Below are 12693 nucleotides of genomic sequence, written 5' to 3' on the forward strand. Positions count from 1 at the left end.
TTTATACAATGCATTCTAAATAATGCCACTTTAATAATGTTTACATATCTTACATTACTCATATCACATGTATATACTGTATTTTATACCATCTATTGCACCTTGCCTATGCCGCTCGGCCATCGCTCATCCATATACTTACATGTACATATTCTCATTCACCCCTTTAGATTTGTGTGTATTAGGTAGTTGTTGGGGAATTGTTAGATTACTTGTTAGATATTACTGCACTGTCACATTTCGCTACACTCGCATTAACATCCGCTAACCATGTGTATGTGACAAATAACATTTGATTTGAACTGATTTAACAGAGATCAGGATGATGATTCCTTCATGGTCTGTGCCAAGTTTATGCTGTACCTCTTTAGTTCTTCTTCTTACTAACAATGGCTTCTACACCACAAGACACGCAATGGGAACTTTAAATTCATTGATTAATTTCTTTAGCAAAAGAATGAGGCATCATCTCAAAATGTGAAATGTTAAACCCCATGTGACCTACTTGTTGCGTGTATGTACTGTACTGACCTGTATGTGTAACTGATACACATACACACACTACATGTTAATGTTTTTAAATGTATAAAAATGGTCATGTATTTTGTCTGTAATGTATTTTTAATGGGGATCCTAATAAATCAAAATCAAATCAAACATAACCTGCTTATCTGCATCACTGTTTGAGAGTTATTCACCCCATCTGAAAATGTTTCTAGTTTTCCTTTACCTCTATGACGTATATACCTACTGTGTAGGATTCACAATGGCATTTCTAGAGCAATATGTGTGATCCAAACCACGCAAATGGATCAGCGGCTTTAGGTTATGTAAACGTTGAGACACTCATCCGTCCTCAACTCTTATCACTATTATAAAACACAATGAAAGTGCTCTTTTTGATCAATTGAGGTGTTGCCCAACATGGGTATACTGGAAATACCCCATACTAACCTCCACCAACTTTATCAATCATGGTTACTGTTGTATCACCCAGAACAGTTTGTCAAAGATTTCTACTTAATCATTCATCTCTTATCAGGGCTTTATCTGTGCCCAATATATCAAAACCACGTTAGTCATCCTATAATTCTTATCAATATCTCAGTTACAGGATGTTCATATTTCCAAATACTGTACTGCTCATATTGCTTCATTTCTTGCTGGCGGAAATACTTTGTGCTAAGAAGTACATACATTTTACATATAAAATACAACAAAGTAAACATTCCTATAAAATCCCTATGTACACGTATAAAACGCAACATTGTCAAGCTATTTAAAAAAAAGAATACTTCTGATTCAATTTTAGAAAATAAATACATGATATGAATGACATTTTCTGATATTTCTTTCAAAATCTTCAAAATTGCCATTGAGTATCTGCTTAACAGTACAAAAAAAATCAACTATATTTTATGTACAATTATTAGCTCAATAAAGTGGTATCCTGTATACATATGGTTACTGTATGGTGTCCATTTTAGGACAGCATCATGTGTCCTTACGTCTATTATCACCAGAAAGCACAGCGATCACAGGAAATGCATGTCATCCCAGGAAATGAAAGTACTGTACACACCACTACACTCTTAGAAAAATGGTTCCAAAACGGTTCTTCAGCTGTCCCAGTAGGATAACCCTTTTTGGTTCCAGGTAGAACTCTTTTGGGTTCCATGTAGAACCCTCTGTGGAAAGGGACAGTCGAAAAACCCTGAAAATACTGCCATCTAAGAGTGTAGTTCTGAAACTAGAACTTGGTTTCTGGCTCTGAGACCTGGGGAGAGCAAAGAGATACTACTTTTAGTTTAGATTTTATTTTGTCAGCTCATCTTACTGTACTTTGTACCTAGAGTTTTATGAATTATCTGTACCTCCACATGAGTTGCAACATTACAAGATTTATTTTAATTAATTATCATTTTGATTGCTGATGACTAGTCATTACAAATGTAGAAAAGACAATGACAAATAGATTTGATGGGTCTCAGTTACTTACACGCACAAATTTGTCCCTGCTACGCAAACTGGACACACCATTGCATTGGTTGCCATGGATAGTGGCTGTTGTTATAACCTGTAAGACAACATGATTCACAAGAATGAGACAAGTTCCTATGAATGAACCGATGTGGGCCAAGATAAGGTTTGGCACCTCTTATCTAGTCTGTAAGGGTGGAAACATCAATAGATACACAGTATTTTTCTATAGGTAAATGTTATACCTTTTCGCAGACTTTTGTGTTTTCAGAGTTTACTGGATGTTTCTCCAGGATATGCAGCATGGCATCGTGGAGGGTCAGGAAAAACATGGACGACTTCACCTCGTCGTCAAAGAACTTACAGCTGTGCAGTTTCTCCAGGATGTATGCTTTGTACACAAGGGACAGATATCGTTAGATCAATCACCTTACCTCTATTTGTTTCAGAGTGATTGAATTCAGTGTTGAAGAGGAAAGGGGAGAAGGAATGGATGGGACAGATGGCTTGTCTTAAACCAGCTTACCGTCACATGCCACAATGTAGACCTCAACTTGAACCCGAATGAGCTCTTTGAGTGCCTATAGAACATAGCAAAATATCAGTACCCAGCAAGTAGAAACACTCTGGTAAAATATACAATCATCCCCCCATTCCCCAGGGTTGTAACAAAAGAGTTTTGTTTTACAGCTTTGAGTCCCTTAAGGGCAGAGATGTCGAGGAAGGAGACGGCAGAGAAGTCCAAGATCAGGCTGTGGACGTCTACTCTGGGGACTTGGATGTTGGCAGGAAGCTCAGAATTCCAGTTCACCTGGACAGGAAGGTCCTTGAAGTCAGTGGGCTGGTCCAGATCCTCCATGTTGCTCTCATCCTCAGACTCCTCAATGGGACCAAAGCTGGTGAGCAGTAGGCCTTTCTGCACCAGGAGAACCACAACATTACCACAACCTCTTATTGTGAAAACCTGACTACATGTAGAAGGTGATCTTTGGAGGTCCACCCACCATTATGGGATGATGATTCATTTGTTTTTCATATACATGCAACCCCAAGACCATTCTGATAAGGCATGTGCTTGATGTCTGTTGATTTTGGATTGCTAAAAGTATGTTGTTGCCAGGTGTGAAACTAGTGTTTTGGGCTAGACTCATTTATGACATGCTTATGGTCATTTAAATGAAACTTTATGACACAGGGGGCTCTTGTAAAGTGTTAACGAGGTAACTTTGTATCTTTTTATGAGTTTCTAAGGGCAACAGGTAAGTGCACCACTACTCACAGATGTCATCTGCAGCTCTCCTTTCTTTAGAAGTTTCCTGATCGTCCTCAGGGCTTTGTTTCTCTTTCTCAACACCCTCAAAGGGTTAAAGCCCACCTGAAAACATATCAAAGTCAAGTTGAACCCTAATTGGCAATTGCACACATGAAAGTGGGAGTAACTGTTACACATGGGCTTTATTGTGAATGAGGCATATTGTTTACCACGGCCTTGGCCGTCATACAGATCAAGGCTAAACTTTATCTTATCAGCATGTGTTTAGTGTTTAGTAAGGTGCAAGTTAAACTGTAGTAACACCGATTTGTATGGGAACTATTGCTGTACAACCTGGTATACTATATTACCTCATACACTGAGGTGGTATTGACCTTCATGAGTTTATTTGATCATTCTTTATGACCTTTTTGCATTGGATCAAATCCAATGAGAAAATAAGATGTCTTAATAAGTATACCCGTGAATCATTACCTTATTGGCCCATGTCATGGAAATTGTAAGGCCTACATGTAAATGTGTTTGGTAGAATTCTTCATTTTACACGTCTAATTGTGTATAATTGCTTACTTACAGCTTCCACCAGCTTGCCTCTGAAAAAATCTATATTGGCAAAGAAGATGGGTGACGGTATCCTGAAGATCTTAACACCCTCTGGCTCATAGATCTGGAAAGAGATATATAAACAATAGAACAAGGAACCTGTGTAGACACACCATCTTCACAGTCTTGTAAGATAAAAAGATATTGGTGAGTGTCTTTAGTCCACATTAGTTTACTCACAGTCATGTAATCCTTGCGGTCTTTGTAGATATCTGTTCCTGTGATATTGGCCAGGACACTGCAACGTGGGCTGGAATAAAATGTATGCAGAAATGTCACTATGACATTGTGTTCCAGTGTTGGGGTTAATTCTGAATTGAGTTGTGAATTGTTCTTTAATTCCAAATCAATTATTGAATTTGAATTGAATGTAAATTGGCTACATCCCACAGGAAGCAGAATTTTAATTGAATTTGAATTAAAGGAAGTAGAATTGAATTTCATACATCATTATGCACATGTTTATTTTGACATCATGCATGGTTACTATGTTTAACAATTTCTTGAAACATTTCATTTTTAAAACGCATCCTCCTAAAAAGAGTATTAAATAATTAACAGTGGTCTGGAAATATTCTAATATTCTCATTTTGTAGGTTGTCTGTAATAATTCATAATTCACTTACATGTTATTAAATATTTGGAAAAATAGATTTCCCACAATGCATTAAAATATGAATACTAACATCTGAGTTATAATCCCATTTTTATTGATGGTATCTGTATTCTTTAGTAAGAGGTGGCAGATGTTTTGAGTAAAATATTTAGCAAAGGAATGAGACTCATCTGTTTCATGTCTCAGTTGAATTTATTTTAATTGCTTTGAATTGAATTATACTTCCTTTCATTAAAATTCAATTCCAATTATGCTTCCTGTGGGGTGTGGCCAATTTAAATTTGAATCTCAATTCTTGGATTGAATTGAATCAAATTCTGAAATGTCGAATTAACCCCAACCCTGGTGTGTCCATCTCCTAATAACATTGAAAACTGACAAAGAATAAACACAAACACAAGTTCAACTTTTTGGGGGGGAATTTGGAGATTTGTGCCCATACTCACAACTGAGCCCTGAAGACAACGGTGAGCAGCTCCATCCCTAGACCTACAGCCAGCCCCAGATCCAGCCCTAACAGGATGGAAGCCAGGCAGGTCCCCAGCCACACCAGCTGGATAGAGACAAGGAGGGGAGGCAAGACAGGGGGATGCAGGATGGAAGAGATTGGAGGAAATATGAGTTCATTATTACAGTTGGTAAAGACATCCCTGCTTGTTTACATTTTAGGTGCAGTTCAGCGGGAGTGTCTCAGAAGACTCACACAGTCGGGTCGGTCTCTCCTCCACAGGTAAGGGACTTCTCTGATCTGCATCAACATCCCCTTCAGGTTGACTATGACCACTGCCCCCAGCACCGACTGTCAACACAGAGGGAAAAGGTCAAGCAATGACATCTTTGATGATCAGTCACAAGAGTTGCACAAGACTTCCATCTAAATTCCAGTGCTCTTATCAACTTCATACAGTGGGATTCATTACGTAATGTCCTAATTTTAGATGTTAAGTCCCCTATATGGGGGACTTTGAGAGGTTCTGGACTGGTTATTTGTATGTCTATTTAGGCAGAAATCAAAATCTTTCCCTATCATTCAACTCCTAACGTCAATTATATTGTAAATACTGAGTGAGTTTTACCTTTGGGAGTGGCTCCAATAAGAACCCGATAGCCAAGGTGACGACCATCACGATGAGCGCTGACAGTAACCCAGCGATCTGAAATGAAGAAGTAACACTTTATTTTACTCACATTTGGCTATTCACAAAACAACTACAGATAAGCACTGTTTAAGTAGTGTTTCCCTTTGATATATTTCAGAAATTATCATTATTTATTAACTTGGTGCATTGTAACTCTGAGTCAATTCTTTCATTCCTCGCTATGTACTGTAGGTCACGAGTCACGACAAACAATATCACATTCTCTCTCCCATTTGTCCAATTCTATCTGGCTTGGACTATGATAAGTTATCAGTCATTATTACAACAAAGATAGGGAGACCCAAATAGGTCAATATTTCATAACGTTTACAGCTACATCTCTTGGATAAAGAACTTGTACAGGAAGGAACTCTAAGTATGGTTGTGTGTCTGTATTCTCAGGCAGCCTCTTGGTTTAGTAGTTTACCTGGGTTTTACCACCTGTACTCTCCTGTACCGCACTCCTGGAGAGAGCTGTGCTTGCTGCAAACGACTTAAAGGCTGCTCCAATGATGTTACTGGCCCCAAAAGCTATCAGCTCCTAGACAACAAGCACAAATACATGTTTTGGAACCGTTGATATTAGTTCAAGTCTTATGTTGATAGTTTGTATTAGGCTGACACCCCTCATTCACAAGCAACAATAAACACATTTTTCCAACCCCTCCTCCTAATGTTCTGGTTTTGGGACTCACCTGATTTCCGTCTATGATGTAATCGTGTTTGACTGAGTAGACCTTGGCGACAGAGAAGGCTACAGCAAAGCCCACTATGGCCATAGGGAACGCCTCAACAGCAGTCTGCCCGAAGATCTGCATGTTCGGGGCCATAGGTGACTCATACCTAACAGATTGACAGGGAGAGATATTGTTAGATTCTTTTCCCATCTATTCTCAGCCATTTTAACATGCAGCAAACATCTTTTTATATGTGCTTACCCCACTGGAATACGACCGACAACATCAACTTTATAAATCTCTTGGAAGTTGAATGCATAGGAAACGCCACAAGCGATGACAGTCTGCAAAAGTCATTACCAAAATCAATGTATCAGTTATTAGCAGGACTACTGCAATCTGGTGATAAAACAGTATATTTCAAGAGAATCTGGTTACCTTGCCAAATTTTACACAAAGCTGTGACACACTGCAGGTCTTTAGTACATCAAAACAAGTTCATCTATTTTCCTACAATTCACCTGACTGTCCTCATCTGCCGTAATGTGAGTCAGTGTGAGAATAAAATATCAATACTGTACGTTTCACAAAAGCTGTCTCCTTGCTACAATGGCATTGTACTTTGGATCAATACTCTTAGAAAAAAGGGTTCCAAAAGGGTTCTATGGCTGTCCCCATAGGAGAACCATTTTTGGTTCTGGGTAGAACCCTTTTTGGTTCCAGTTAGAAAGAACTATTTTGGGTTCCATTTAGAACCATCTATGTAAAAGGTTATACATGGAAATCAAAAGGGTTCTACCTGTTACCAAAAAGTGTTTTCCTATGGGGATAGCCAAGATAGGAACAAGGGAGTGACTGTTCAGGATAAGAATAGCAATGCTTTCCGATGCTTATCTGTGATAATATGATCTGTACTTTGTGCAAGTACATGCTCCTATTCAAATTTATATTAAATAGTGAGACACATCTACATGAACAGTGCCCTGTATGACGATGCCTTTTTCTTATCGCTTAGAAAAAAAGGTGTTATCTAGAACCTAAAAGGGTTCTTCGGCTGTCCCGTAGGAGAACCCTTTGTAGAACCCTTTGTAGAACCCTTTTTGGTTCCAGGTAGAACCCTTTTGTTTCCAGATAAAACCCATTGGGTTCTTTTTTCTAAGAGTTTAAATTCAATGGTGCCCCGTATGAGGCTGGTTCTCGCCACAATGTTTCCCAATTCTTATCTGTGTATGCTGACATATAGAGCTGAAGCCCAGGCTGTAAAGACATAGTGCACACAGTGCCACTCACCATTATAACCTCTATAGGGATGGGAACAGGCAGCTTGGCTTTGTATCTATCGTTGATCTCCTTCACTATGAACACCACCACCATGATCAGTATGGACGTCACCAGGTCACACACGTTGGTCTTCTCGATCTGGACAAAGATCTTCTCCAGGGTCTGAGGAAGACGTCAGTTAATAAGGATGACAGTAATGAAGAACCAGTTACAGGGTGTGAGAGTTCAGTCAGAGGTCTCTACACCAAGCCATGACTCATGAATTCTAGCTTTTTCTGAAATCTTGGGGGCACTTGAGGAAGACCTGTGCTTAACTGTGTAAGATAAGATACAATGAGACACTTGTTTTATCAACACAGTGTTATTCCTCAGAGCTATAGAAACAGATCAGATATGAGGGATAAGATATGAGGGAGTTAATGAATATATTGCTGTCATAGCTAAGTCATTGCATATTTGGATATCAGTAGAAAAAATTCATACTGTTGCATTGAAAGACATTTGACCTCATCCTGTCTCTCTTCCCGGACTCACATAAACAATTGACAGCGGTCCACTGAGTCCCGGCACCACCAGGCCCAACACGAACTTCAGCTGGGACACCAGGATGTGGACGGCAGCCGCAGTGGTGAACCCAGACACCAGCGTGTCTGACAGGTACATGACGATGAAGCCTACCTGCAGCAGACCCATTGCCAGCTGGGAGAGAAGCAGAGGACTCATGTTAGAATATGGGAGAACATGTCCATAGATAGGGAGAGGGAGTCATTGTTAATTTTAAATTCAGATTACAGAGAGATATGAGTAATGCACAGTACATGAGTGATAATGCTGAGGTAATGATGATGTTTTACCTGCATTATCCCCATGAGGAAGGTGACAGAGGCGGCCACCATTACTCTCTGCTCGTCGCTGGTCAGCCCCTCAAACCCAGTGATGTTGACTGGGGGGCCTTCGTCAGGCACAAGCCTCGTCACCACTGCACCCACCATGAGGCTCAGAACAGGGAACGCACCTGGAGTGAGTGGGATGAGGAGAAAGAGAGAGGGAGTGAAGATGAGGAAGCAGGGGATGGAAAGTGGAGAGGTGGGCAGAGAGAGGGTGTTAAGTACAGTAAAAAGGTGTGATAGCTTGTGATGGTCAGAGCAAAACACTGTACATGCACACACACATATGCACAGTACTTACCTACTGAGATATGTCTGGAAGTGCCAAGGAAGAAGTAGATGATCACTGGGAAGAAGGCAGTGAAGAGTCCGTACCACGGAGGGAGGGAGGCCAGCAGGGAGTATGCCAGACCTGTGAATCAAACAAAAACAATGAACAACAGTTTACAGTGCATGTTAAATAACTCCACCATAAGTCACTGGAGACTATGACAGCATTCAAGAGTCATCATGATCCAGATGTTTTAAGTATCTATTGACTCTTCTGTGTGTCAATGCTAGTACTGTGACAATGATGCCTGCTAATAAAGATACGTTACCATCTCTTCTTTCAATAAACAACTATAGGTTTCTAGGACCAGATCATGTATTTCAGGTGATACCACTATCGGACCTGATTACCATTCCGTAAAACCATAGTTCATCGATATTCTTACTTCATTTTCTTTCAATGATCAAAGTTGATGTTTTTGGGACGTTAATGAGGTCTACAGTTCTTTATCAAATTATTTCTTAAAAAGTGCTACATGAACTGCTTTGATAGATCTGAAAATGCACACTAGGTGATTGAGGTGGGTTAGAGTGTGGGTGTTAGCTTCACCTTGTAGAACAGCTACGAGTCCAGTGCTGACCCCAGATACAATATCACTCAGCAACCATTCCTTCAGCTGGTAGATTCTCATCCAACCAATGAAAGGCAGCAGAGAGAGCGCTGCATTCTTAGCGCGCTTGAGGTCACAACTACAGTTAACACACACACCATTTTTAGTTAGTCTCCACAGACATTACTTACTAATAGTTGATAACATCTAACCATCTTTATGCACAAAGTTTAGACATAGAGTATATAGGATGATAGGGCTGATCTTTAAACTAGATGTATGCTTTTGAAGGAGAAGTTACCATATCTTTAAGCAAACTAAAGACAATCAGGGCATCTCAGGTAAAATGTCATGTGGGCCCACTCGTCCACACCAAAGAAAGACTAAGCTACTAAAGTGAATTGAGTGGTAATAACTAGATGAAGGGCTAGATTCAATCCATTCTGTCTTAACCCGAAATAACCGACAACTGCATAGCAGTTTCATTGTTTTTATTTCAGCGATGTCTGAGGTGTAACTGCATTAGAGATGTCAAATCAGCAAACGACTTCCGGCAGTTTACCTATCGGGGACAATGCCATTGGATGTGCTGAGTTGCATTAATTATAATCCCAAGCAGCCTTGTTACTGGAATGTGTGTTGTAATAATCTACACCTCCATTAGGCTGATAGAAATCCTTCTGATTTAGTTTAATGATATTATTTCTGTTAGCCTATACTTTATAGTTCTAAACTAAACACGAGTGGGACGGGTGTGGCTTCGTAACAATGACCACAGGAGCAGCCCCTCACTTATTTGACAGCTCTTAATGCAGTTACACGTCCGATACCGCCAAAACACCAGCTATGCGGAGTGTCTGCTATCGCCGGTTAACGCTTGATCTGATTGAATCTACACCGAAGTTTTGCGTCCATGCACTGCAGCTTATCATAAGGCTACCTTCAGTGTTATACAAAACAACAAAAGCAAAACAACAGAAGAAACTTGATTGATTCTTACGTGAAGTACTGCTTGACATGGTGCCGCACGGTCTTATGGTGCCTGTGGATCTTCTCATGTTCGTCTGCGAAGGCGTCCTCTGAGTAGAGTGGCCTGGTGACCACATACTGCTTCATCTTTACCCTCTACTTCTCGTTGAGTGGTGCGGCACCTGTTCCTCACAGGGTCTCTGAGACCCATCAATCACATTTTAGTACAGGTTCTTGTCATATCTTTCCCTCCTGCCTTTGAAAGTACCTTGACACAGACAATTACTGTGGAGCGGCCGCACAACAAAGGTGCAACTACAGTCACACACTAACTAACTACATCAGCCTGTGTCATTAGTGTCACAGCTCTGTGATGTCCGGTGGACCAGCTGCGACTGGCATGGCTGGGCAGGGCCTGTGCTGCCTGTCAGCTTTGACCTGTTTAGAGTGGTCTGGGTTAAATAAGGGTTGTGATACCATTAGAATACACGGGAGAACTAGGAAAGGTTGTCCTATATTACAAAGAATTTTAACTAACAACAACAAAAAATACTCTTAAGAAAGTGGTAGGTCACCAACTGCCACATCCAGATATCAGATGGAAAGATAGAAAGTAGCCTACTGTAAGTATCTTAATCGATCTATCTTTAATAGTAATAAATGATAAGCAAGCTATTAGAATAACACATAACACTAACTCTTACCTTCCTAGTTTATCTGTGTACGCAGCTTCAGTGTATCCAAACTTTGCCTGTCTTTCTCTCTCTTTCTCTCCGCACAGAGGAACACCCCGAGATTATCTGGGACCCTTGGGAATGTTGCCATCCATAAATCCTATCTACCGGGTTGCTTATCGTTCTTAACTATAATTATTAACAGCAATTATGATGCAGTCTTCACACGCCAGCCCTGCCTTATCCTTGACCATTGTTCTTATTGATAAATGCCCTGGCACATTGCATCAACTTTCAATGATGACTGAGTGTGTCTGAGATCCCCACTTATGGGCAGGTTGGGGAGGACTGGACAGTGGTCGTGGCTGTACACTGGAGATCAGTGGACGTTTCGTGGTAGAGGTTCAGGTTAGGGTTGAGGTTAAACATGGATGAGTATGATGAGGGGTAGCAGTAGGACTATACAATAATATCCCGCTCTCAACTTTCAAACTGGCTAATGTTGTGAGATTCATTGCAGCGACACAGAAGGGATATTACTGTTCATCTGGGGTTGGGGTGTCAGTGCAGGGGATGTCTTGTTGTACTTAACACTAGGTCTTACATGAAGCCTATCTAAAGCACACATCTGAAGAAATTCAAGAATAACAATGTAAAAATATAATAGTAATTGTTTTGTCCGGACTGTTATGACCCAATTTCATCATATCTACAGTACATGCTGACCCCTTGTGTCAAACAAAGGCCTACAGCATACCTATTTACAGCCTATCTATATACAACATACATCAGGGGTCCTTAATTACATTCAGACACAGGACAATTTATTCTTGAGTGAATGGTCGGGGGGCTGGAACATAGTCATAAATAATTTGTACACCGCAAATTTACCCAAAGAAGCCCAAACATATTTAGTATTTGACAAAAACAGAATCATTTCAAACCTTGATTACATTGGGATACGATCACATATGCCTCTCTATTTCATGCCTGAATTTGGCATGCGGGCCTTTTGGGGAAACCCTGCAGCATAAATGATGGACCAGATTAAACAGAATTTTCCCTCTCTATGAAAACATATTACATTGACCCAGATCTTGTTGCGTGACCAGTTGATAAGCTACAGGTATCTCTGCTTTATGTTATCATCACAGTTTTATCACTGTAAAATAGTACATGTTTTTGTTGGCTTTCAATGCTGCATTCCAGTCAAGTGAAAATAGCATGTCTGTGGGAATGACCTCATAGGTGTGTGTGTGTGTACAGTATGTGCATGTGTGTGTAGGGGAAGGTTACTTAATTCTCTGTTTTTACTGTATATTTATTACTTACAGTACCCAAAGAAACATAATTGGGGTGTATGTTTCACAGGTTGACGTTTATTGTCATGAATCTTGCCCTGGAGGCAGAACTGAGCGATTTCCTCTAGATGGGCCGGCTGCAAAGTCAAAATGGTCTATATTGTAAAAATCCATGAAAACAAAAATACATATTTTGGTCTTAATTTAAGGTTATGGTTAGGCATTACTGTTAGCAGTGTGGTTAAGGTTAGGGTTAAGGTTATGGTTATGGTTAGGTTTCAAATCTGATTTGATGACTTTGCGACTGTGCCAGCTAGTGACCACTAGTGCCTCCAGAACAAAAAACGCTAACCTGTTCTTGTTTATATTTAATCAAGATAGAGTCTCCTAAATCAAAAGAAGCAGATCCTCA

The 12693-nt window shown here is 40.2% G+C and overlaps 1 protein-coding gene across 4 annotated transcripts in view; it reads right to left on the reverse strand.

The window, feature by feature from the left end:
* Positions 1-12693, reverse strand: part of LOC106576240 (chloride anion exchanger) — a 15306-nt gene continuing 2613 nt past the window's right edge. For 2 of the 4 annotated variants that reach the window (XM_045699880.2, XM_014153307.3), the window contains exons 2-21: positions 10338-10506; positions 9337-9476; positions 8758-8868; positions 8424-8584; positions 8104-8268; positions 7579-7731; positions 6550-6632; positions 6307-6454; positions 6039-6152; positions 5549-5626; positions 5176-5271; positions 4919-5025; positions 4037-4106; positions 3828-3920; positions 3260-3355; positions 2669-2896; positions 2507-2561; positions 2226-2371; positions 2000-2077; positions 1-1777 (exon numbers count right to left, since the gene is read on the reverse strand). In XM_045699880.2, the coding sequence (XP_045555836.1) occupies positions 1751-1777; positions 2000-2077; positions 2226-2371; positions 2507-2561; positions 2669-2896; positions 3260-3355; positions 3828-3920; positions 4037-4106; positions 4919-5025; positions 5176-5271; positions 5549-5626; positions 6039-6152; positions 6307-6454; positions 6550-6632; positions 7579-7731; positions 8104-8268; positions 8424-8584; positions 8758-8868; positions 9337-9476; positions 10338-10453 (2265 nt within the window). In that variant the 5' untranslated portion in view covers positions 10454-10506 and the 3' untranslated portion in view covers positions 1-1750. Of the gene's footprint in view, positions 1778-1999; positions 2078-2225; positions 2372-2506; positions 2562-2668; positions 2897-3259; positions 3356-3827; positions 3921-4036; positions 4107-4918; positions 5026-5175; positions 5272-5548; positions 5627-6038; positions 6153-6306; positions 6455-6549; positions 6633-7578; positions 7732-8103; positions 8269-8423; positions 8585-8757; positions 8869-9336; positions 9477-10337; positions 10507-11010; positions 11276-12693 lie in introns of those variants that run through there. The other 2 variants (XM_045699881.2, XM_014153306.3) reach the window with 2 other exon arrangements.

Source organism: Salmo salar, chromosome 17, assembly GCF_965601325.2.
Source record: "Salmo salar chromosome 17, fSalSal1, whole genome shotgun sequence".
Classification (NCBI taxonomy): domain Eukaryota; kingdom Metazoa; phylum Chordata; class Actinopteri; order Salmoniformes; family Salmonidae; genus Salmo; species Salmo salar.